Source organism: Cinclus cinclus, chromosome 25, assembly GCF_963662255.1.
Source record: "Cinclus cinclus chromosome 25, bCinCin1.1, whole genome shotgun sequence".
Lineage (NCBI taxonomy): Eukaryota > Metazoa > Chordata > Aves > Passeriformes > Cinclidae > Cinclus > Cinclus cinclus.
The window spans coordinates 1,270,669-1,295,949 of NC_085070.1; the positions used below are offsets into that span (position 1 = coordinate 1,270,669).

The 25,281-nt window shown below is 51.6% G+C and overlaps 1 protein-coding gene across 2 annotated transcripts in view; it reads left to right on the forward strand.

The window, feature by feature from the left end:
- Nucleotides 1-25,281, forward strand: part of ETS1 (ETS proto-oncogene 1, transcription factor) — a 72,033-nt gene that overhangs the window by 2,887 nt on the left and 43,865 nt on the right. Inside the window, exons 2-3 of one of the 2 annotated variants that reach the window (XM_062508532.1) lie at nt 4,012-4,094; nt 6,269-6,413. In XM_062508532.1, the coding sequence (XP_062364516.1) occupies nt 4,012-4,094; nt 6,269-6,413 (228 nt within the window). Of the gene's footprint in view, nt 1-3,333; nt 4,095-6,268; nt 6,414-25,281 lie in introns of those variants that run through there. The other variant, XM_062508531.1, reaches the window with a different exon arrangement.

The window sequence follows — 25,281 nt, forward strand, 5'->3', positions numbered from 1 at the left end:
TTGCAGCAGAGCCGTGGATGGAGCATTAAACTGGGAAACAGAGATGGGACTTGACTCTGCCACTGGGAAGTCGCACTGACATCACTCCACTTCCTTCTTCCTATTGTCAAAAAAATCCAAACAAACCATAAAACAAAAACATTGCATGAAAATACTGTAAAGTGTCTTCATATACTCAACAGACAAAGTTCACTTTATTCTAATATTCATTTTTAACTCCTTCCCAACTTATGCAGGGGTGTGAGTGTGTTAATCATGAGCACAAACAGCTTTTCCCTTTTTAAACCAAGCTTGGTAATTGACTTAGAATTTAAAAAACCTCAACCTTGTAAAAGAGGAGGGATGGATGCTGAAATGAAATTAAAATTTTAATTTAGTTTAGAAATGACCCAAGAGTGTAATAACTTTGGCTGGTACTTGATCAAATCCCAAAATAAATGCTGGTTCTCCCACACATGTTTTCACAATAGGACAGGAATAATAAGAGCAAACAATAAGGCTGAAGTCAAGCTGTTAAGTCATTAAGGATTTTACCAAATGGTTCTGATTCCCCTCTATTTACTAGGAGCTCTCAGCAAGCCGTGGCTGTGGATTATCTTGGTGTAAATCTGCAGTGATTTCCTCAGTATCAGCCAAGTTACCTGCTCGAAGAGCTCCAGCCTGGAATGGAGCTCAGCTGACCTCCCTGACAGCATCCAGGAGAGGAAAGGAACTCTTTAGGCTCTTATTAGAGGAAGCTGAAGAGAAGCAAAATATTGCTCAGCCATCAGGGAAACTTGCTGACAGTGAGAGACGTTTTGGGCTGTGAAGTAGTTTCCTCTGGGAAGTGGTGGAAGTTCTGTTAAAATTAGCCTGGACAAAGCACAGCGGAGCTGCCTTTGTGCTGCCTCTGCCTCCTCTTCCACACTTGCTTTTCCAGAGCACAATTATTCCATGCACAGGATCTGCTCACCCGTCTTTTCCAGCAGGGCGTGTCACCTACTGGGTGCCATCCCAGCCCGTAGTGGTGGCATGGAATTGTCCCTTTGGAGATTCCATGATTCCAGGTCCTTTTTACAGCCTCCAGCCTATGTTTTTCTGTCCTTTAACCACTGTCACCCACAAAACCTGCATCAAGTTGGGGAACTGGTTTAATTTGTGTTTAACCAGGACTTCTCTTGAACCCACAGAGATGGGGATGCAAATTGTCGTTGAGTTTTTTGTTGCGTTCCTGCCCCTCTCTTCTGCTTTTAAACAGCTCAGCTTGGAGGGGAATAGAAACCAGATAGTAAACTGGCTCTAAATGTCTTGGAGCTGCTGTCTAGAGATACTAATTCACCTCTTGCAGGCTGGTGAGGGAGCTGCTGGGACTGCTTTGCAGCTCTGGTTAAATCCTATTGCTATTCCTTGTTGCGTGAAGCCTGTCCTGGGTGTCAGGACGGGTTTGGTGCTGCTGATGTCAGTGCACAGCCGCGGCCTCGAGCATCAGCGTATGGTGCCTTGCTGGAAGGTTCAGCCTGAGAAAGATGCAAACGACACCCAGCGAGGCATGAACGCGGCTCTCGAGAGCTGCTGCGAGCGAGGTACCTCGATCAAAGGGGAAAAAACCCCAAACCGAACCCCAGCTGCCACTGCATGAGCTGCAAGGTAGAGAGCAGAGCTGCTCCCAGGGACTGCTCTTCGGCTGCTCTTTGGGGCTGTGACCCCTCGCTCTCAGACACGTGGGTGTCACTGCGGAGCTGAACAGCCCTCAGCTCTCTCCAGCTCTGTCTCAGCCTGTCTTGCTTTGTTTGGCAGCATCAACCTTTGCTTTAGGGCAAGGTCAGCCCGTGTTCACCTGAGATGGTTTCCATGTGCTGAAGGTTGGGGTCAGGTGTGTGGTGGGCTGGGATCGAGCACTTTGCCCTGCGTTAGGGGATGCCCTTCATGCCAGGGATGCTCCACCTTGGAAGAGTCTGAAGCCAGGCTGGACAGGGCTTGAAGCACCCTGATCTCGTGGGAGGTGTCCCTGCCCATGGAACGGGATGAGCTTTAAGGTCCCTTCGAACCCAAATGTTCTGTACTCACTCAGTTTGCAGCAATGGGCTGCACACCATCTTTGTCTCCCCCAGCTGCAGCTGCCCCAGCTGCAGGGAGATTTAAGCCAAGGCGTTTTAACGCCTCGTTAGGGCGGGCTGGCAGGGCGTGCACAGATGCTGAGATTAGTTAAGGCTTCTCAGCCACTCTAACTCGCACTTGGTGTGGTTTTGGGTAAAGCACAAAGAGAAACAGGCTGGTTGTTCTTTCACCACGTAGGGGTAGTTTTCAGTCTTGTGAATTAAAAAAGAGAAGTTTGAAAAAAACAATTCTGCTGATGTTCGAGGCAGAGCTAGTAATAACCAGCAGGAAATGATGATGATAATTTAATACCGTGCACATGCAGGTGTTCTGTGTTGGGCCATTACTCACAGGGCGTGGGGGAGATGCTCTGGGGGTCCCTGTTTGCTGAGGTGCTGAGTGAGATACAGCCAAAGCAGCTCTGCCCTTCCCCGGGGGTGGAGAACTACAGAGAGCTCCGGCAGCAGCAAAGCCCCCGGGGAAGGAGCAGAGGGAAGGCTGGGAGAGGATCCCAGGCCCTCCAGGAGATGTTCAAGATGTAGAAGTGGAGGCTGAAGGTGATGTGGTTGTGCTGATTCTGTTGAGAACAGCTCGGCACAAAACATGTGGAGCGTGAGTCTGGTAAAGGGGCTTAGCCTGGAGAAAAGGAGGCTTGGGGGGACCCCTCTGGCTCTGCACAACACCCTAACAGGAGGGGACAGCCAGGGGGAGCTCAGTCTGTTCTCCCAGGGAATAAGTGATAGGAGTAAAGGAAACAGCCTCAGGTTGCACCCAGGGAGCAACCTGGATATCAGGAAAAATTCCTGGATATCAGGAAAATTTCTTCACTCAAAGGTTTGCCAAGCATAGGCACAGTTGCCTGGGGCATGGTGCAGTGACCTTCCCTGGAAGTGCTCAGAACATGTGCAAAGTGGCACTTGGGACAGCGGTGGGCCTGGCAGTGCAGCGCCAGAGTAAGGGTTGGACCAGATGGTTCTGGGATTTTGTTGGAGGTAACTCAGCCAGGTGCTTGCAGCTGCAGTGTCCACAGCCCACGGCTCTGCAGGAATGCAGAGGTGTTCCCCAGGAGCCTGAGCTGCGTCCTCTGGGAGGTTAAAGCAGCTCCTCTGCATCAGCAGGCTGCGAACAGCCATCCCCTTTGCTCCAGGTCCCATCCTGCCGCCAGCCCTGCTGAGCCCAAGCTGTTCCCCTTCCCTCTTTCCTCCCAGCACCTTGGAGTCACATCTCCCAAAACAGGCAGTGCCTTGGGCCCTGTGTTTCTATCGGCATTGCAAGGAGAGAGGGAGAAACATCCACGCCTCTGGTAACAGACAGGGAATAACACAAGTGGGCTCATTGTTGATTAAAAATCCCAGCTAATGAGCAGCTCTGGGAGGACTTGCTCAGGAGAGTGAATCCCGTGTGAGGAATGCCGTGTGAGACTGTAAGGGAGTGATGCAGCAAGGGAAACCCAAGCTCATGTGCAAAACCAGAGGATGTGTCCTGAAAACAGCCAACAGCCAAGTTCTTTGTGAGACAGACGGGGCTTGACAAAGCTTTCACAGGAAAGGTGTTGATCTCAACAAACTGCCTTTGTTTTTTTTTTTTTTTGTTTTGTTTTTTTTCCTCGCAAGAAAAGAATTGGCAACAATTTCCTACTGATTCTTCAGCAAAGGAAATATGATCTCATCTTCCCTCAGCTTGCAGGTGGTTATTCCCCATTGTCAGGCTCTCCCCTGGTTACACTCTGGCAGTCTGGGTGCTACATTGTTGATACGACTCCTCTAATCACAATATTTCCTATTAACCCAGGCATTTTTCCTCTTAACATTTCCAGCCTAAACTCATTAAGGTGACAGTGTGCTCCAAGCTTTATACAGCTGTGGAAAGCATGGATTTAGGTGGCATTGACAGTTTTTATGGCATGGACTCTAATGCCCATCTCCATTCCTGCAGGCACCTCCAAGATGATGAGTTATTATATGGACACAACCATCGGCAATGCAGCTCCTTACCCTTTGGCTCGGCCTGGAATGATGGTAAGGAATGGAGAGGACAAGGGGAAATGGCCTTGCACTGAATGAGGGTGGGCATAGATGAGATTTTAGTAAGAAATTTGCCCCTGTGAGGGTGGGGGGCCCTGGTCCAAAGAAGCTGTGGCTGCCTCTGGGTCCCTGGAAGCATCCAAGTCCAGGTTGGATGGGGCTTGGAGCCACCTGGGATAGTGGAAGGTGTCCCTGCCCATGGCAGGGGCTGGAGTGAGACAGTCTTTAAGGACCCTTCCAATCCAAATCCCTCCATGACTCTGTAAAAGACGGGAATTTAGGGTTTCCTACCCCAGCAGTTTTCTCTCAGGTTGCTGTGATTTCTCCAGCCCCACCCAGTTCTGTGCTGTCTCTTGAGTATCCAAGGTTTTAGGCAGTTCAGAGCAGTCCTGAATTTCAAGTGATTACCCAGAGCTTCTCTGACCCTCTCGAGCCTGCAAACCTCCCCTGGATACGGGATCCTGTGTCGGATTTCTGCGCTGTCCGCTGCCTGCTCCCCCTGCTGACCTTCACCTGGGATCGATGGCATCAGCACGGAGCAGGGCAGCATTTGGGAAGGGTTCCCGTGGTTTTCGGGAGTCTGGGGACCACTCCGATGCTCCCTCTCCAGAGCCAGCTCCGTTCTGTTTGCAGCTGATGGGTGGTTGTGTATAATAAAGGTTGGAGGGTGATCCTGGGATAGGTTGGGCAGTGATAGGAGCCTTTTTTAGGAAAATCAGATCCATATTTAGGGAAATCTGATCACTATTTAAATAAATCAGACCTATATTCAGAGAAATCAGACCTCTAATTAGAAAAATGACATTTCTAACCATTTGCCCAAAGAACTGCTGAGCGTATAAGCCCTGGACTGACACCTCAGGCTGCAAAGAATTTGTGCTAAAACCAGCATTTCCCCAAATTGGGAAGAAAAGCCCACTCTGAACCAGGAAATATTCCCAAGGCAGCGCCACAGTTTTCCTTTAAATGGTTCCGAGCAAGCATTTGGTTTTTAAATATTGATTTGCCATCAAGGAAATCTATTCTCCCTCAGGGAAATGATAACAATGATAAAAAATTCAAACATCCTGCATTTATTTATAGGTATGTGCATGGTATTGTCCTCTTCTAGGGAGACAAACACTTAAATGCAGCATATTTATTATATGGCATATTTGTGTGTGTGTGTGTGTCCGTGGTAAATATAACATACACACACAGATGCACATAATAAATACAGTGTGCACATTTATATACACACACTATATATACATAAATATATATGTATTAAATAGGTGTGTACAAAATAAAATCAAAATTATATCCTGGGATCACTCATTAAAGCTTTGTTCCCAGTCTAAACAAATCTGCTTCTAAATACCTCTCTGTCTATGGCTGATAAATATATTTTCTTTATAAAGTATAAATTTAACTTCATAGACAATAAAAAATAAATGTGTAATTTATATTGAGTGTTAAGCTAGGATAACATCGGTGTGGGTGTATAAATGCTGATATCTCACATTTGATCAGTACATATATAATGTATGTTAACACATAATAATGCAGTATATTATGTAATTTTTGGGCAATAATACATTATATTATATAAATTATATATGCACCTGTACATTTTGTATGAGGTGTATAACTCATATACCCATGTATGCATACCACATGTATAAATATGTTTCTGTGGACACAACAGTAAGACCAATATAAATATAAATAGCCCAAATATATAGAAAATAATCACAAGTACTATTCCTATAAATAGGAAGAGGAACATAAATGTGATAGCTGGGACCAGGCTCCCCCACAGTGCCTGGGCAGGGCTGTGGTTCTGCACCTCTTGGTAAACCCCCACATTTTGGGGGTTTTGGGGCCTTCTGCTGCCTAAAAATGACATTTCCAGTTATGGGGAGTGGAACAAACCCCTGCCATAGAGGGTGTCCCCATGGGAAACCCCTCAAGCTGAAATCCTGCCGAGCTCTGCCTCACTGTGACCTTCACTTTTCTCCTCATTTTGGTTTAAAAAAGGCTATTTTTGGCCCTGTCCCAACACCCCTCAGCCACATGAGAGCTGGCATCTGCCAGATCAGGACTTGCCTGTTTCTTGGGAAAGCCCCACTGTCCCCTACATATTTTGGGGTCCCGCTCCCCTGACAGTCCCCCCCTGCTCCTTCCAGAAGCAAGGAGTCCCAGTTCCCTGCGAGGACCCCTGGGTGACCTGTGGCTTCCAGGCCTCCTGCTGCCAGCCCCGGCCGTGCTGCCCGCTGTGGGACGAGCCTGCCACGCAGGAGGTGCCCACCGGGCTGGAGCACTACGGCACAGGTAGGACCTGGGGGTGCCACGGGTGGGACGGGGGGTGGCACGGGTGGGATGCAGGGGTGGCACCTTCCCTGTGCTGGGGGCTCAGGGAAGCCTCAGCTGGAAAAACGAGCCTGAATCCACAGCAGCCTCTGTTTGCTGTGTACCTCCTATGGTCTCCTTCTGCCCCAGTCCTGCCTTCCAAATTTATTGGGTTTTTTTGCCCTAGTGCCCCCCTCAGGCACAGCATCACCAGGTTGCTACCTGCCTTGGTGGTATCAGGAATCTCCCTTAGAGAAGATTGGCCCAGAAAGCAGAAAAAAAAAAAAAAAAAAGCCTACCTTACACATGGGGGGCTTTTTGTATCCATTGTCCTCCTATTGAAGTGGCGTTGAAGGGTGGGAGCTTTCTTCTTCCCTGCCATGGCGTGGGAGAGCTCTCCCCTTTCAGCTGGAGATTTTGCTGGTTTTTGGAATTTGGAATTCTGTGTTGTGCCTCCTTTGCATGTTGGGGCAGCAGCCCTGCTTGCTGCTCCCTGGGGTCTGTGGGAGGATCCCATGGGCAGGGTGGACCTGCCAAACTGCTGGCTGCATCCTCTGCATTTCTCCTGGCATTTGCAGGACTCATGTCCTGGCTCCACGGAAAGAGGCATCCATGGAGGCTTGCAAGGAAACAGGCATTCCCAAATTTCCATTCCACTCTGGTGACAGTTTTGGGTCTCATGTAACTCAATGCTTTGCACTGGCACAGGGTGCCCAGAGCAGCTGTGGCTGCCCCATCCCTGGAAGTGTCCAAGGTTGGGACACTTGGAGCAACCTGGGGTAGTGGAAGATGTCACTGCCTGTGGCAGGGAGTGGTACTGGATGGGCTTTAAGGTCTCTTCCACCCCAGTTCTGAGATTTTATGATTCCTTGGAAGGTTGGTGGTCACCAGAGCTGGAGAGGAGAGGCCACACTGGACCGTTAGCTAAAGCAACTCCCTGTCTGGACTTAGGGAATATCTTCTCCGTCTGGGCCTAGGGAATGTCTGTCTTCCCTGTCTGAGCCTAGCCAATGTCTCCTCCTACACCTTTATAATTTGGAAGTTGTTAGAAAAGCACCAATGTCTGATTCTTGCCACAACACATGAATTTTCATGCTGAGCTTGCACTTTGGGCCATTTCTTGTGGTGTTGAAGGTGGGGTGGAATGAGATGAGCTTTAAGGTCCCATCCAAGCCAGACCATCCTGGGGTTCCAGGCGTCGTGTACGAGCAGCTGGCAGGGCAGATGTTCTCTGGCCTGGGGCAGGTGAGGAGGGAGCAGCCCAGGGCTCAGGTACCCCCTGGCATGGCCCGGCCACAGAACCAAGAGAAAGAGCTCAAGTTGCATAACGGTGACCTTTGCCAAGGGCCAAGATGAAGTTTATGCTTCACTTTAGTCCCACATAAGCCTGTCCTGAAGCACTTAAATCCCAAGTAAGCTTTCCCGTGGCATTTGCTGCTCTCCTGTGAGCAGTTCCTGCTCCTTAGTGGTGCTCATTGGCCCCTGGGGAGGGAAAGCCCTGATGTTCAGAGACTTTCTGCAGCTGAGGACCTCTGCAGAACCAGTGACTGCTGTGGTCAAGTGTACAGTTTGAAATCTCTCCTTGGCAAAGGTTCAGGCATTTGGGTTTTTTTCCTTTCTCCTTTGGTGAGCAGGAGATGGACACAGAGAGCTGTGCCTGTGGCTGAAGCTAAGCCCCTCTGCTATTCCCAGGCATCCTTATCCCAGCTATTTGCTCAACTCCTGTGAGTGACCTCTCTCAGCATGATGTCAGCTCTGTTCTGATGAAATCTGCCCTGGCAGCATTAGATTTGCTCGAACATTTTGCAAGTCTGTGCCTGGAAAGTTGTTTTAGGGCTTTTTTTCCCAACCCTCTACCATTTTCTGTGAAAGTGCTCTCTCCAGGGACCAACATATCTGCAGCCCAGATCTTCCTTACTCCACAACAGCTCTGTGAACTTTCTTGCTACAGAGGCTGGAGTCTGCCTCAAATATTAGTAAAGCCAGGGAAAGAAATTCAAGCTGTTGCTGTCTTCCACAGGTTTTGATTCAGTTTTAGTGAGTTGGGATGAGTGGGAAAGGCTCCTGGGTCTCTTGCAATACTTAAAAATTACTTTTCAGCTCTTCCTGTTGCAATGCAAGGTGTTTGTTCTCTGATCTGTTTTTTAATGTTGCTGGTTCTTCAGTCTAGAGCAGTTTCTAATTTTAAATGAGAGGAAACTCTTATTTGTATATGGGGCCAGGAACAGCCTTTCATTTCTCCTTTGTGTCTCGGCTGCACATGAAAACCATTTGTCATCTATTCTTCTGCTGCACCAGAGGCTATTTTGGTTTTCTTGGTCTTGATGTTGGTGAAAGAAACAAGTCAACAGGGAAAATGCAAGTGTGAATATATCCTCCTACAATAGAAACCCGCAGCATTTCTAAGATCTTGAGGGCTGCTCGTGTTTAGGGAAGATGCTTTGCCTTTGAAGCTTGGGCAAGTTTATTTACACTGTGCTTGAAGCTGATAAGATTATTCTGTGATATGGATAAAGGAAAGCCTGATGTAGATTTAGCTCATAGATAAAGCAAGAAGGGGTGGAGAGTTTTTTGGCTTGAAAGGCCAACATTTGAAAATGGACTGGATTCGGTTTTATTTGTCAGCTTGTACCATAATGTGTGGTACACATGTTGGGAATGTCACTGCCCATGAATCACCAGAGTGAGGTAAAGGCCCAGCCCAGAGGTGACAGAGCAAGGCCATCCAGAGGGAGCTGCTGGCTGCTCATGGACAGGAGCTCTGCTCCTTGCACAGGTGGCATCAGGATTGTAAAGGCACCTTGGCTGCTCCATCTGCCACCCAACTGCAGGTGCCCCATGCCTGCCCAAAGCATTGCTGAAAGGATGCTGAAAGCCACACTTAGCACCTTACAGTGAATTCATAAGGAAATAGGGTCCTAATAGTCCTCCCTGGGAATATTTTTTGGATTATACAAGGTGAGGTGTAAAACTGGAGTGGAAGAAAAGATTTGCTAGTGGAATTATTAAATTATTGTGAGGCTCTGAGCAACCTGATCTAGGGGTGGAATCCTGGCCATGGTGCAAGGGTTGGAATGAGATGATCTTTTAGGTCCCTTCCCACCCAAACCACTCTGGGATTCTGTGATTCCATTACAATTTCAACAAGGACACAGTGCTGGCTGCGCTGCCTTTAGGAGCCAAGGCCACTTTAACAACCCCTTCTACTCAGAGTGGGTTTGTTTTCCTTACTGATAGTGGAGATAAAACTGTTGTTAATGGCAAGTGAGGGATGGAACGACTCCAGGGGAAGAAGTTTCTACAACTGTTGTGCTGAATTAGCATCCTTGGACTGAAGGTATTCCCAGCCTTTTGGATACTTCTGGAGCATTTGGGGGAGTGCTCGTGGCTTCACTGGGAAATGAATCTCAGAATCCCAAAATGGTTTGGGTTGGAAGGAACCTTAAAGATCATCTCATTCTAACACCCTGCCATCGGCAGGGACACCTTCGACCAGAGCAGATTGCTTTGAGCCGTGCCCAGGCTGGCCTTGAACAATTCCAGGGATTTTTGGAGACCAAAAAGCAGAGCTGGTGCTTCAAGGGCATCAAGGCCTTGCAGCCTGGGCTGACCTGGTGTTGAGCCAGTTTGGCCAGAAAAGCCAAGTTCTTGCAGCTGGAGAAACACCTTGATGTGCTCTGTCCCCACACCAAGAAGGGGTGGATGCTTCCCCTGTGCCCCCACGCTGTGACCCTGTGATCCTGCTTCCAGCCCAGCTCCCAGCCCAGCCTGGGCCACAGGCTGGGCTCCCACAGGGCTGCCTGCATCCCTGGCCAAGCCTCCCTGCTTTTCCCCACGTGTCCCACTTTGCCTGCTCTTTTCTCGGTGGAGAATCCCGCAGGAAAACGTTCTGTGAGTGCTTTCTGGGCCTCCTTCCAGGCCCACGCTCGGAGGAAGGGGGCTTGGGGAGGAGGAGGGGGAAGGTAAAGCTGACCAGGCTCAGCCCAATGGTTTCTCCAGCTGCAGAGCATTTTCCGAGTGAAGCTTTTTTTTTTTTTAATCTGCCGTTTTTTTTTTTTCATGGCCTTTTATCCTATTTTTAACTGTGGCCTCCTTCCTTTTCTCAGCCTCCTCCAACACTTCCCCCTCCCCTGTGCTGTGCTGCCTCCCCCGCACGCTCTCGCGGAGATGAATGGGCGCCTTCTCATAGGGCACACACAGCTGCTGCTGCTGCCTGCAGGACAACCAGCCCTTCCCTGGGCCAGCAGGACCATCCCTGGGCCAGCCAGGATCATCCCTGGACCAGTCAGGCCTTCCCTGGCCTGGCCAGGATCATACCTGGGCCAGCCAAGATCATCTCTGGGCCAGCCATGATCATCCCTGGGCCACCAGACTCATCCCTGGAGCAGATAGGCTCTCCTCACCCTCTTTAAGAAACCAGGAACAGGCAAAAGAGATGTGCAGGAAGATGAAGGGAAGCAGGGTGGGGGAAAATTGAGCCCCTACGAGGAGGGATGCACTGGATGTGAATTCATTCAATGGCTCAGAAAAAGCCTTGCACCAAATCCTGCCCCTTCTCAACCTGCTGCAGCATTCCCTGATCCACAGCTCCCCCTGGCCCAGGGGCTGACTGAGGATTCTGGGCTTCGTGTCACCCTCTGGCCACTGAGGTGACACAGCCTCTCTGGGTCTGGAGCTGTTTAGGGCCTGGCTGGAATGGGGGTTTCTTTTCTTTTTCCTTTGTGGATCTTTGGGTATTCCATTGGCTCCAGTTAAAGACCAGTCCCAGCTGCTGTGCTGGGACACTCTGGGCTGTTGAAGGACATGCATCATTTTCTCAGTTAAAGGCACTTTCCAATCTGTTGGTGGAGAGAGGAGATCCCTCTATGCCTTGGGAATGAATTGCAGGGTTGTGGGATGCTTGGTGGTATGCTAGAATGTGCTGGGAAGGATGAACAGTCCCTGCTTTGCTCTCAGGTCAGTGGGAGCTGCAGTGCCTGGTTCCTGTGGATCCGTTGTTCCCCAGGTGAGGAAAACACACACAAGTGTTCCGATGACACTCAGTGATGCTGGGACCTGCTGCAGCTCAGCACTTGGAGAGGATTATTTGCATTGGGGCAATAGAATGAGAAAAATCCAGGCTTTCACTTTTCCGTTTGTTTCCTGTCTGACTCTGGAAAATTCCCTGTGTCACCTCTCCAAGACAAAACCCCAGGGAGCTCTCTGTGCCTTGGTCATCAGCAGAGAATGAGCTTGGAACTCTTTTCCCACTTGAGCTGCAGACTGGAGTCAGCAGGGGATGAGGGGTTGTGCTTGGAACAGGGCTTTGGTCCCAGGGATGAAGTTGGGGGAAAGCTGGATTATTGGTGCGTGGGTTTTGGGAGAAACCTGGAGATGTGTTTGGGTACTCAGGTATAACAGGGGGGTGGGAAATCAGCAAGAGGTAAAACTCAAGTTTGGGAGCTGCAAAAATGAGCAGCAGCACCAAGAGCTCCAGTGCGCCTTGGGGAAGGGATAACAGGATGTAGGAGGAAGGGAACCGAGCCACTGCCTGTCCAGGGCTTGCGTGATGCCTTGAGGCTGCCTGCAGGAGAAGTCTCATTTTGGGGTGCCCTTGGAGCCGGACTGACCCCTCTATAGGGATGTACCTGTTTGGTTTTCCAGAGGAGGAAACCATTCTGAGCCACCAAACACTTCAGACACGCAAAGCAAAACCGGGGGGGGGGGGAGTGGTGTTTGAGCTTCCCCAAGAAAATTTCTTGGAACTGTGCTCTGTGGGGGCGCTGGGCAGCACAGCACCCTCTCCAGAGGGTTTGGTTACCCGTGGCCAGCCCTTGTAGCAGCACTTAGGAGGGCTTTGCTGGGTGGGTGAGGAGTAGGGAGAGCAGCAGAAGTGAGGAGAGATATTTAGAACGGACTTCCCAGAGAAGTGGTGGAATCTCTGTCCCTTGAAGTGTTCAAAAATATGTAAATGTGCCACTGGGGGACACAGTTTAGTGGCGAACCCAGTGGTGCTGGGGGAATGGCTGGACTGGATGATCTTAGAGGGTTTCTCCAACCTTCAGGATTCTCTGATTGTGTTTTCTCCCTGGGTGGACAATGGGATGCCAGGAGAGCAGAGCAGGGCAGGCAGAGGGGTTGTGGGGAGCAGGGAATCCAGGACCCTACAAACAGCCTGATCCTTTCAGCCCCTGGCAGCTCAGAGCACCTCTCTCTCCCTCCAGATGTTCCTTGTGTTTATGGCTGCTGGAGCAAGAGCCTGAGCTCTCTCATTTATGTGTTTCTCTCTCTCTCCCTCACATCGAAGCCAGAAGTCTCAGCTCTGAGGCTGCAGCTGGGAAGGAGCTGGGGTGAGGGGTGGGAGAGGGGAGGGAGGTGTGCGCCAGCCTCCCGTCCCATTCAACTCCCCCTCCGCTTCCCTCCCCCCGAATCCTCCCAAAATACACATGCCCCGCAAAAAGAAAAACACTGGCAGATTTTTTATTTCAGAAAGTAAACACTTAGGCCATGGGGGTCTGGAGGTTATGGGAAAAGAGGAAACCATTGGGCTAATCAGGCCGGGACACACTTCCCCTGCTGAAATAAAGCAGAAATCGCTGCCTCACAGGGCGCCGCTGTGGTTAACCCTGGGGCTGCCAGTGCCATGGAGCATTTTCCCTCAATCCTTGGGATTTGGTGCCTTTGTGGTTCACTCTGGTTCTCCCAGTGCCGGGAGCCCAACTCTGCCCACTCGTTTTCCAGTCTGGTGCCTCATGGTTAACCCTGGGGCTACCAGTGCCATGGAGCATTTTCCCTCAATCCCTGGGATTTGGTGCCTTGTGGTTCACTCTGGCACTAGCAGCGTTCAAGCTGGACTCTGCCCACTCATTTTCCCCCAATCCCTGGGATTTTGGGGCTCATGGTTAACCCTGGGACTGTCAGTGCCACGGAGCTCTGCGAGCTGGGTGTTGTGTGCAGGTTTTCCCTCAGCCCCTGGGTTTTGGTACGTCATGGCTCACCCTGGCGCTGCAGAGCCCAGACCTGCCCACACATTTTCCCTCAATCCCAGTTTTCTGGCCAGGGTGAGGCATGGGGTAGGAGGAAAGCCAGCACTGCATCAATTCTGTGGCCCTTTGGGAATGAGCCATTGGGAATTTTTAGTAGGAAATTATTTTTTTCTCTGGTTTATGAGCCATCTTATAGAATTTCATCATTATTCTTGCCTGAGAACTCTGCCTGCCGGCTGCAAACCTCTGCAGAGAGGAAATCTCTGCTTGGATCAGCGGCATTTGGGCAATTTCTGCAGAGCTTTGAAAGGCTTTCAGAAAGCTCTGTTTTCCCATCCTTGCCAGATTTGCGTGAGGTGTAGAAATGATTAGATTGTGGATTCTTTGGCCACAAACCCTCCAGGGAGAGATCTTTCCTGCTCTCTTTTACTCCAGTGTCTGTAGAGCACATGGAATATGGGATCTGGCCAGGAGATGGGAGACCCTTGGTGCTCCCAGGTGTGAGCCCAGGGGCCTTTGTACCAGCTTACAAAGAGATCCCAGTTATCCTTCTCGGAGCCTGGCCTTGGAATTCCCAGCCCCTTTCCCATCCCGAGCTGTGCACTAGGAATGGGTGTCACTCCCAGGTCTCACACCTTCTGCAGCTCTGTGTGTTTTTGGAAAATTTTTGGAAGGTTTATAATTGAGTATCAGAGACTGGCCATTGGTGGGAGCCGGGTCTGTTCCATCCCACCTTGCCCCAGGGTTTGATGACTCCCTTTGCATCCTGCCAGGCCGGGATTGTTAGAGAATCCGGGGAGACTTTGCACCCAGACCCCTGTGGTCCCCAGGAACCCCAAATCTTATCCCGATGCCCACACTGCCATGGTCCCTGAGGGAATTCCCGGCACTCTGAGCTGCCCCACAAGCCTTCCCTCTGCCTGGAATCCCTGAGCAGGGCCTGAAAGCAAAAGCTAACACGGAGCAATCTCTAGCCAAGGGAAAGTGATCTTTCCATCAGAGCAGAGAAGGTTTTCCTGTGAGCGGGGGTGGTGAAAGGTGCCGTCACCGGTTCCTTGAGCCATCAGCCCCGCTCTTGCAACATTCCCACCAGGAGGCAAATCCCAGATAGCCGCAACAGGGGAGCTGCAGACCTGCCGGGTCCCACCCTGCTATCTCAAGAATGCATTTGAACAGGAGCTGTTTCTGCAGCCTCTGGAGGTCGGGGCTTCAGATGGAAATCAAGCTCCAGAGACAGTCCCACGGGGCAAATTTCAGGATTTTTGGAGTTGGTGCTCAGCTCAGATAAGCCCTTGAGAGCACAGATACTTTATCTGAGCCTTATCTGAGCTATTTGCAATCACTTCAGCCTGAGAAGCTGCTGTCAGACTTTGGGGGGGAGGGGCAATTAGGATCGTCTTTCGGTTCTTTTAATTGTTGTTTCCAGCGGAGAGACACTTCCAGGAGGACGGGACCGTCCTGTGCCCCAGCACAGCTTTGGGAGCTTGTCCAGGCTGGAGAGGGGAAGAGCAGGAAGAAGTGCCAGGCTCGGAGAAGTAAGGACAGCATTAGGGGAGATATTCCTTGAAAGCCCTGTAAGGGATTGTATCTCTCTGCTCTCCTTCTAAAATAAGATAGAAATCAACCCAAGCTGCCCCTGCTGTCGATTGGGAATGGAAATGACTCCTCCTTTTCCGAGAAGAGCCAGGGCTGAACTTTCCAAAGGAGTTCTCTGCACCTTGTTTTCCAGAGCCTGCTTTGGGCCTGTGATGTTTCTCACCTTACCTGGAGCCTCTGGGGGAAATATGGGATCCCTGATTTCTTGCTGCTCTCACAGATCCCTCTTCATCCCAGCTGTGCAGCAATCAGCTGTTGGACTGCAAGGACCCCGCAGTGCAACCTCCTCTTCCCGGAGGGTAGGAGCTTCATTCACTCAAGTTCCCAGCCCTGGTGACTCTTCCCAGCACCCATGGTCATGGAATCAGAGAATCCCAGAATGGTTTGGGCTGGGGGACCTTAAAGCTCATCTTGTTCCCTGGTCAGGGACACCTTCCACTGGACAAGGCTGCTCCAAGTCCTGTCCAGACTGGCTTTTTATGGGAGAAGGGTTCTCAGGGATAAGATCTAGCAGTCCAGACTGAGTCTTACAGCTGGGGTTTAGAAAACCTTGGCTATATCACCAGAAAGTCTTTAGGCATCTAAACCCCACTGCCTTCCCTTGGAGTGAGATCCCTAAATCCCTGCAGCCGCTCCTGTGAGCCCCTGCACAGCAGTTTCTCACGTTGGAGATGCAGATGATTAATTCAGTGCACATTTTATTGCCGTACTTAATTCAGGGAGGTCAGGAGAGTGGCTGAGGGTCCCTGGAGAGCAGGGCTCTGCAAGTGCTTCAGATTACACACAAAAAAAGAGACGTCTGAAGTGATCCTTGGCCCTGGAGCTGCCTGCAGTGTCCCCAGCACGTGCTGGAGTTTCCCAGCCCTTCGGATGGACCTTCCCCCATGGGCTTTGGGATCAATAAGCTTTGGGAAAGCTGCATTGGGTCAGTTGTTGGCTGTTTGACGAGAGCTGGAACGTGGTTCCTCTCTCTGCAGCTGGTCCTGGGGAGGAACGGGCCTCTGTGGAAGCAGGCAGGGATAACAAGGTCCTACATATGCTGGGGTGATGGTTTCTCTGGGGGACAGTCATGGGACACTTGCTTGACTGTCTCCAAAACAGCTTCAGTGAGGTGCGGGAACAGCTTGGGATGGAGGATGGACTTTGCACATGGACTTATTTCCAGCTTTAGGCTCATGAAAGGAGCTTCTCCATGCTCTGGGAGCTGCCTTTGGAGACCTCTGATCCCCTCTTGGAGACAGGGGTTCTCTTTTGATGTTTTTCCTTCCCCTGTGATGCTGCAAGGGCAGGTTGGGATGCAAAGCCGGGATCTCCACAAATTCCCTCACGAGGGTGGAGCCCAGTGGGAGTTGGACTTTTTTCAGGGATAACAAGGGCCTGGGCAAGGGAAAACGACCTCAGGTTGTACCAGGGTTTGGTATTTAGGAAAAATGGAGACAATAAACTGCTCCACCAAAGGGGAGATTTGATTTCTAAGGAGATGCAGCTCCAATTCCCTCTCCTTAACTCAGTAGCAGTTCTTTTTCAAGAGTCAAGAATGCCTTTCTCTGAGGTCTGTGTGATTCACTCTCCACATCTGAGGTTCAAGTGGGGCCAGGGGGCTCTTGCTTGGTCAAACTGATGTCAGCATTGAGGTAGAAAAAGAAAAAAGGAAGAGATGCCCCAAGGGAGCCTGTTCATGGAAAAGTTCTAATTTGGTCAGTTCCAGGCATCTTGCAGAATAGTCTGCGCTTGGGAGATTTCAACCCAGTTTTCCAGACTCCAGAGACAGGACTAATTCTGGAAGGCAGTGATGGAAATAAAGCTGGCATCTCCTCCTGCCCTGGACCAGCTCCTCACCACAAGCAACCTTGGGGTAGCTGAGACATCTCCACAGGTGTCCAGACCTGCTCTTCCCCTGTTTTGCATCCAGCTGCTGCCTGACCCCAGGAGAGCAGAGGCCTCCTGTGTCTGGCAGCTCTGGCTGTGTTTCCATCCAGGCAAACAGCCACTCCATGAAGTAGGAGCAGTTTTCCTTGCTCTGCAGTAATCAGACTGACAGGATAATGAGGCAGCCCAGTAGCTTTACTTTGCCTTCCGCTTGTGCTGACTCCCAGGCTGGGTGTCAGCTCAGTCCTCATATCTTGAGGAAAAACCTCTCTTTTTTTCCACTTTTCTCCTTGTTGCTGCCAAAAGTGACAGATTGCTGTTGGGCGGAAATCATCAATATTTTGTCAAAACCAAATCCAAATATTTCCAGCCAAACCTCAGCGTTTTCTGGTGCTGATGCAAAAACAAATCTCCGTGGGAAATGCCAGCAGAGAAAGCAGATAGAGCAATGGGCTGCAGTGTTCTGCTGTCCTGGCTCTCTGGTTGGGATCTGCGGCCAAGGGCCTGTGAGGCGCGGGGTGGTTGAACCCAGGAGCTAAATTTGGGCTGCTCTGTGTTTATTCAGAGCACAGTGGTGTAAACAGCCATGCTCTGCTGACCTGCACGAGCAGCCTGGCCTGGGCAGCTCATCCCACAGAGTCTGGAGCACGGCAAGCACCGAATTCCTTTCCAGGAGGGAAAGGTGCTCTTTCACCCCAGCCCCACTCTGAGCTCAGGGGATGACTTTAGAAGTTTCACCCACCTGTGGTCACTCTGCCTTTCTCCCTCCGCATGTGCTGCCAGCCGCTGCGTTTAGCACAGCCATACTTCCCTGAAGTCCCTCTTCCCAAATCCCTGCCCCGGGGCCTCACAGCTCCAGCGGCACTGGATCACGGTGGGAGGACTTTCCCCTCCACAACCACCTGAAGTCAGGGTTTTTGGGGCTCTCCCACGCCTGCCAAGAGCACCTTGCCCTCGCTGGCCGTCGCTGCTGCTCCTCACTTCATTAGCACCAGGGATGTTTATAAATGGCAGGATAATATTTTTCGTTTCCAGTTTGGGTTTCCAGGGCAGCCACTTTCTGAAGCACTTAGGAAGTTTAGAGAAGACGAGGTTATATAAACGGTTTTTCCCCCCTGGGCCCTTATTAATCAAGTGGCTGTGGAGCCATTCCCAGAGCTTTGGGATCAAGGGCACTGGCTGGGTGAGGGGAGGCAGCTTTTTCTTGGCTCCTGCCCTTCATTTGGGAGTTTGGGATGAATGGAGCTCTCAGAGCTGGCTGTGGGGTTTGAAGGCTGCTGGAGGGGGCTGCTCCTGGCTTATGTTAAACTGTGTTTGGGGCTGGACTCTTGTGTAGCCCCTTCTGGGCCTTCATGTGAGCTATGGCATATCTTCTAACGATGCTTTTCCTGGCCCTGTGGATGCATCCCTGTAAAATTTGCTAATTTGGTGTAAAAGCTTTGCATTTCCTGAGTGTAGGGCAAATACGATTTTGATATCAGCGTGCATCATGTTGATCCCTGTGCTTTTCCAGTGAAACCCTATAGGTGTGCACATACACTGATTAATAATTCCCTGATGCATTCCTAAAGCTTCCCAGCTTTTTTCCACCCAAGCTCCACCAGCAGCTGCTCCCCAGGGTGGGTTTGGAAAACAGGAGCCAGTTTTGGTTCCCACTGGAATGAAACCAAGCTCTGCCTCTTCCTCCTCCTTCTCCTCCTCTGTGTCCTTCCTCCTGCTGCCTCCTCCCCACAGGGGATGAGGAATGGGGATTTTCTGTTTTCCTTGGGTGGATGGAGCTCTGTCTGCAGCAGCAGGTCCAGCTGCTTCCAGCCTGGAGCTGCAGGTCCACAGGAAATCAGCTCATTAATCTGCTGCCCCACCTTCCCAGCCCTCCAGCCAGCCTACCTCAGTGTGAAAATGATGATTGAGATAGCCAGGGGTGGGAAATGATTATTTAAAGGGGTTAAAAAGAATATTTGCAACTATTGCTGACTGGGGCCTTGACAGAAACTGGAAAACTGAATTTCTTCCGGGTCTTGGGAGCGTGTGAGGAAAGGTGCTGAACATCTGGAGTGATTTAGGAGTTCTGGGCTGTTGTGCTGGAGCTCAGCCCGAGAAACTGGACTGGGATGGGAAGAAAATCGTCCCATGGCTTTTGGGAGCCATGGTGCAGGTTGGATGTTCAGAAGGTCCATGGCCACCCCCCCCAGGGATGGTTGTGGTGGCCCAGGACATTTCAGGCAGCCCTGGGGTGTTTGATGCATCATCTGAGGGCATTTTCTTCACTTCACAGAACTCTTTTTCAGATTGGAAGGAAACTCCAAGCCCCAGACTTTATTTTGTTTCATCTCACAGAACATAAATCCGCTTCCCAGCTTCCCTTTGGCCTTATCCTCACCCAAGACCTTCCCCTCCCACAGAATCCTCCTCGAAGACATGAAGTAACTGGGTGAAAAAGCTTGTTAACAAATTACTTTTAATAGGCTTTCTTTTTTTTCCATTTTGCAATTCCTTCCCATATTAAAAGTGCAAAAATAGAAAGTTTTAGCTCTGGCTGAATGACACAACATTTTCCTTGTTTATTTTCTTTCCACTGCTTTAACCCAATGAGGAGTGTGGGAAAAGGAGAAAAAAGTTCTACAACAAATTGGTCTGTATCAGCCAGGAACATATTTAGAAAAAATATTTGCATCTGATTTTTTCCTCCAGCCACCAGCAAAGCATGGAACATAATAAATAAATCTTCTGTTTTCACGGCTTTTGCTGCAGGCAGCTGGGAGGTGGATGGGGAAGCAGAGTGTGCTGAACCCTCTTGGATCCCAGGATCTCTGTCCAACAGCTCCCTGAAGATGGGATGAGGGATTGGCTTCGGACTGGAAGAGGGTGGGTTTAATGGGATATTGGGAAGGAGTTAATCCCTTCCCACCCCAAAGAAGCCGTGGCTACCCCTGAATCCCTGGAAGCATCCAAGGCCAGGTTGGACGAGGCTTGAAGCCCCCTGGGACAGTGGAAGGTGTCCCTGCCCATGGCAGGGGTGGCACTGGATGAGCTTTAAGGCCCCTTAAAGCCCTGAAATCACCGGTGCTGCTGTCCCGGGGTGACCACGTCCCCTCGGGAGCCGCAATCCCCTGCCCAGCAGCTGTCTGTTCCCATTCACACCCGCAAGGATTTAGGACCTCGGCGAGCTAATCAGGAGTCGCTCCCGGGGAGAGAGGCGTGTTATTTAATTAGCTGCACAATGGGCTGGCTGGGAGGCACGTGGTGGCTCTGATGGCAGGAGATAGATGTCCTTTTAGCCGGGCTAATTGTTGGGAAATAGCGAGGGCTTTGTTCAGCCCCAGCGTGGGCTCTGTGATCTCGCAGAGCCCAGGGGCTGCCCGCTTATAATTTTAGACAGATCTATTCAAGCCTGCCCTACAGCGCGGGGCCGAACAAGCCGGACATTGTTGCAGAGCCAGGAGCGGCGGCCAAGAAAACCACCCCGAAAAACCCAAACACGTGTAGGGAGGAATATTTTCCTGGTGTTTATTCACTGCCAGGCCAGGTTGCCAAGCGCGGGTGATTGCGGGAGAGGTTTCCAGCGCTGGGCGAAGGTTTTTCGTCTTTGAGACGCATTTGCAGGCGGATCCCTCATCCCAGGAGCGATGCTGGGGTGTCCCTGGTGGCACAGCCTCTCTGGGGGGGGGGGGGCAGATCCTGGGCTGTGCGGCTCATCCTGGAGTTTCCCTGCTTTGGGCACGGTGTGCATGGCATAGTCGTGCCCAGCCCTGAATTATCTCTCCAGACTGACTGTGTGCACCTGTCACCTCATGGCCGTGGCAGGACAGTGGTTTGGGGTGAAAGGATTTTGGCTGTTGGGTCTTGGTTGGTTGTGCCTCCCAGGGTCCTGTGGAACACGGGATGGAAATCCCAATTCTCTCTCCTGAGCTCTATCCTCAAATCTCTCTCTGGAGAGACCTTACCACAGCCCCCAGCTTTTGAGCTTTTCCTTTGGGACTGCTGAACTTTCAGCTCCTTGGGACAGAAGAAAGTGTAATTTTAAAAAAAAGGGATGGAGACACAATCGTGGAAATATTGACAAGGAATTAAACTTCCATCACTTGAACCCCTCTGTCCTGGCCCTGGCCTTAACCTGGGGATCACTGCAGTCCTGTGGTTTATTTTCCTGGGCTGATCACTTCCCACTGGCTGTGAGCATGGGATTTTCCTGGTGGCTGCCACTTCTCAGGCTGTGGATTCCATACCGGAGCTTGGAGTTGGACTGACCTCCCTTGGGATGTGCTTCCGTGTCTCCTGGACCTTGATAAAGTGAAAAGTGCCTGTCCCTCGGTGTTTGGTCAAGCACTGGATGATGCTTTGGTGGTGATGGAAAAATGAAAGATGGAAAGGGCAGATAAGCATCAGTGATCAGAGTCTGGCTGTCAGGAGACCATTTATGAGCAATGATTCCTTTGCCTCTCCTTCATAATACCGCCGTGTATCTCAGGGAAGGGAATTGCAAGAGCTACCAGGGATCAGCTGAGTAAGGAGAGACTGGAGAATGCCAAGAGTGTAGCCGCAAGCAGAGCTGTGCTGCTTAAACCTGAGCGAGCTGGTTCGTGCTCTGAAGGAGAGAGCTGAGGCCAGAGAGGTCCGAGCCAGTAGACCTGAGCAAAGGCGAGGTGGGTGTCTTGTCGGTGACATTTGCTGGGTATTGGCTGCACGCGCTCGGTGAAATTGAGAATATAGGGAGTTCAACAGCAAAACCCTTCAGGATGTGTTTACCAAGAGCTCGGTGCTGTGGCTTGAGGGGAGAGAGAGAATGTTCTGAGAGCAAACAGCGCTGCAGAGCAGCTTCCGAGGATTTTCCATGCAGCCACTCCTTCCAGCAGGGACACGAGTGAATGACAGTACCCCTGCCAAAGGAATTCCCGTCAGGGTGGCGTTGCCGGAGCCCAGAGCAGCTCCTCAGGTGTGCGATCAGCACCTCTGGGGAGCCAGGAGCAGGAGGCGCTCGGAGATGCTCAAGCAGCCAGGCTCGCTCGGGGTCCCGCGGCGTGTGACGGGGCTGCGGGCTCTGTGTGCCGAGCCCTGACCCCCGCTGGCCACAAAGCGGCTTTTGTGAGCCCTCCCCGCCGGGACTTAATGAGAGCAGGAGCCGCGGAGGCTCGGAGCCCGGGACAGACTCTCACAGGAGGGCATTGTGGCAGCGATGGCTCGGGGCTGGACTGGCCCGGGGCTGCAGATCCCAGCGGGAGCACCGCTCTGCTTTTCCTGCCGCCGGCGCCCGGGTTGGGCGACTTTCCGTGCCTCCAGCCCCGCAACGAGGGCACCTCAGGGGCCACAGCTGGGGCACGGAGCAGCCCGCTCTGGGCACGGTCATCACCTCCGGGACCCCTGCGCTGGGTCTGGGAGCTGCTCGGCTCCCGCAGCCAGCCCGGGGCACACCAGGACGTGCCACTAACGAGCTCTGCTTCCAAGCCCGAGCCAAAACCGGGAGGCTGGAATCAGCAGGGCTAATCCAGCCTCCTCTTACCAAAATACTCCAATACTTCCCAGCTATTACGGCGCTTGAAAAAAATTCTCGTATCATTTTAAATTCCAGGAAAGGTATCTCCCAGGGGAGCGGCCGTGGCAGCTGCCTGCTCTTTCCTCTCATTGCACAGGGCCACCTCCACACCCAGGGCCACCTCCCTGCTCTTTCCTTTCTTGGAGTGGTGGCTGCTGCTCCTTCCAACAATGTTCCCGTTACGATAAATCCTTTCATGTCTCCGTTTCTCCCTGTAATCGCAGGACAGCTTTTATTTCCCCCCCCCCTTTGCTCCTGATTTTTGTCTCATGCCCTCTGGGTATTGTTTGCTTGACAAAACATCAAACCAAATCCCTGACCGCTCGCGGCCATTAAAAATCCCATGGCAGTTTTGGGGAAGGCTCCAGTTTGGCTAATTACGTTCTGCCATAAATATCCCCCTGCAGTTTTAATTGGATATGGTGTTCTTCATTTCCTGGCCATTACAGCTGGGTGGATGCTCCACGTTATTACGTGGCCCTCGTATTTCACCCCATGTTTTGGTAGCAGCAGTGCTCGGAAAAGCTCCCTCTCCAGACCAGAAGTTACACCTAATTCCTGCTGGAATGAGAATGGGGAAATGCGAGGGAAAGGAGAAACTGGCCCAGCATCATGACATCTGAAGGAGAGCCAGCGGCTGCCCTGGGCTGGGACAGGAGTGAATTTGGCCGTGGAGAAGTGAAAGAGCCATCCCAGCCAGGAAAGAGGTCATGGAAGAGCCGTCCTTGAGTTCCGAAATCACAACAAAGGCCTGTCTCTCCTAACACCTTTCCTCAGTGCTAAACGAATAGCAATTATTGTTCTGTTAACCCGAGGTTAGTCAGCGCCCTGGGAACAATGGGGCATTACTCCCCATCCTTTCTTTGTTCCCAACAGTTGCAAACAGTGGGGCTGCACTGCGGAGGGAGGGCAGATGGTTATCGCCCATCTCTGGGCTGCAGGGTTCTCCAGCCCCTCATCCTCCCTCCCCGGACAGAGCCTGAATGGATATTAACGTTCGGTAACCCCACAGTGGAAAACGAGGGTGAGACTTGGATGGGGAAGAGGAAAGATTTTCCTAAAGCCTGTGAACAGCAAATAGGAACCAGTTGCTGAGGCGAAGTCATGTTAGGCAGGTCTTGGACTCGGAATGGTCACATCCCAGCTGAAGAAACTAATCAATGGATTCCTTCCATGCCTTCTGGGAACACTGAGCCATTGAGCGGCTCAGCTGGAGCTCAGAGTCAGGGCTTTCATGTTGCAGCTCTGAAGTGAACACAAATTAAGGCGGCTGCTGGGATGGAGCTCGAAGGAGAGATTCAGCTGCCCTGGGAGGAAACCTCTGTCCGCAACCACTCTGTTCTCTTCCTCCCCTTTGGGGATTTTTGCCCTGGTGTTACTTTTGGAAGCATTTCCAGTTTCCCTGCATGTAGGTATTGCCATGCATAGCACCAGCAAAATGGAACACGGGTTTGGGGAGGCACAAGGTGGTGAGGCAAAGCTCGGAGCTCCTCTGCAGCCATCCTGGACCAAGCTGGGCTCACTGTCATCGACTCTGTGGGATCAGGGCTCAGCCGGGATGCCAGGAGTGTGTGGATCTCTCCTAATAAAATCCCCACAAACTATGAGAAAAGTCTTTATTAGAGCCTCTGTCCTGGTCCAGAAGAGAAGCATCTCCAGTACAGGTGCCCTGGAGTTCAGCCAGTCCTCGAGATGGTTACACAGCAAGGGAGGCTGAGCCAAAAGCATCGACCTAGGGGAGCAAGGCTAAAGCACAGACACCTCAGGGCACCTTCTGCCTCTGTGTTGCTGCGTCTCAGTCTGTGGCCTCAGCCCAGGAGAGCTTGTGCTGTGTGCCACCAGCAGCCTGTCCCGGGCTGTGTTTGGGCGAGTCTCAGTGGCCTGGCCGCGCCTCCCGCTCTGTTTCGGTCCGGGGGTTGTGGTTTGCTGCAGCCGCGCTCCGAGCGGGCGAGCGATCCCCGCGGGGGGGTCATTTCGTCATTTCCATACGGTTGGGACCGCAGGTGCTTTCTGCCGGCTCCGCCAGGCAGCTGCACAAACCGGGCCCCCCAGCCAGCCCCCTCCTCTCCCTGCCGCGGGATCCCAGCCCAGGAGCGCAGGAAGGGAAGGATTGGGGGCTCTGATAACTGCATCAGGTTTCTCTTCCCAAGCCTTCTCTGGAGGGATCAGAGATCAGACAGAAAAGCAGCTGTTTCTCCTGAATCCCCTTTTGATTTTCAACTGGAAATGTTCTGCTAAATCTCCTCTCTGTACTTTCTTCTTTCAATCGTCGATGTACTGGGAAGAAAGAAACCCAAACCGAGGGCAGGTGCAAGCACATGATCCTGTCCCGGGGAGGGACCACATTTTATCCTCGCAGCCATCCTCTTTCGGATTTCCAGGTTCATTCCTGTGGTAGATTTCAAACCACCAGCCGAGGCTTCCAACCCTGTGCTCTGCCTGAGCACGGCTCAGGTTCCCCCGAGACCTCAGGAATCAGTGCAGGGAGGTTTTCCATCACAGCAAATAGCTGGTCCCACTCCACTGCTGCTGGAATGGGTTGCCCAGAACTGAGCTTGCAAGTAAATTGAAAATGAGATTGCATGTAAAATTGAGAATGTGAGAGGTTGTCACTGGGTGAGGAAGATGAACTTTGGGCTGGAGCTCCCTGCCTGGCTTTGCCAGCTCTCAGCCCTCCTGCTGCTCGATCTGCCTGCCTTGGCTAAGCTGTGTATGCAGCCAGAGCTGGCTCTCCTCGTCTGGCCCCGGCACCTTGCAGCTTCTTTCAGTTGCACAAACTCTCCTGCTATAAATACGCCCGTGGTGGCTGAGAAGGGCCCCGCTGCAGAAGCGAAATAATCTGAGCTGCAGCGTTTGCATCTGCAGCTCATCTTTTGGGGCCTTGGGAGGT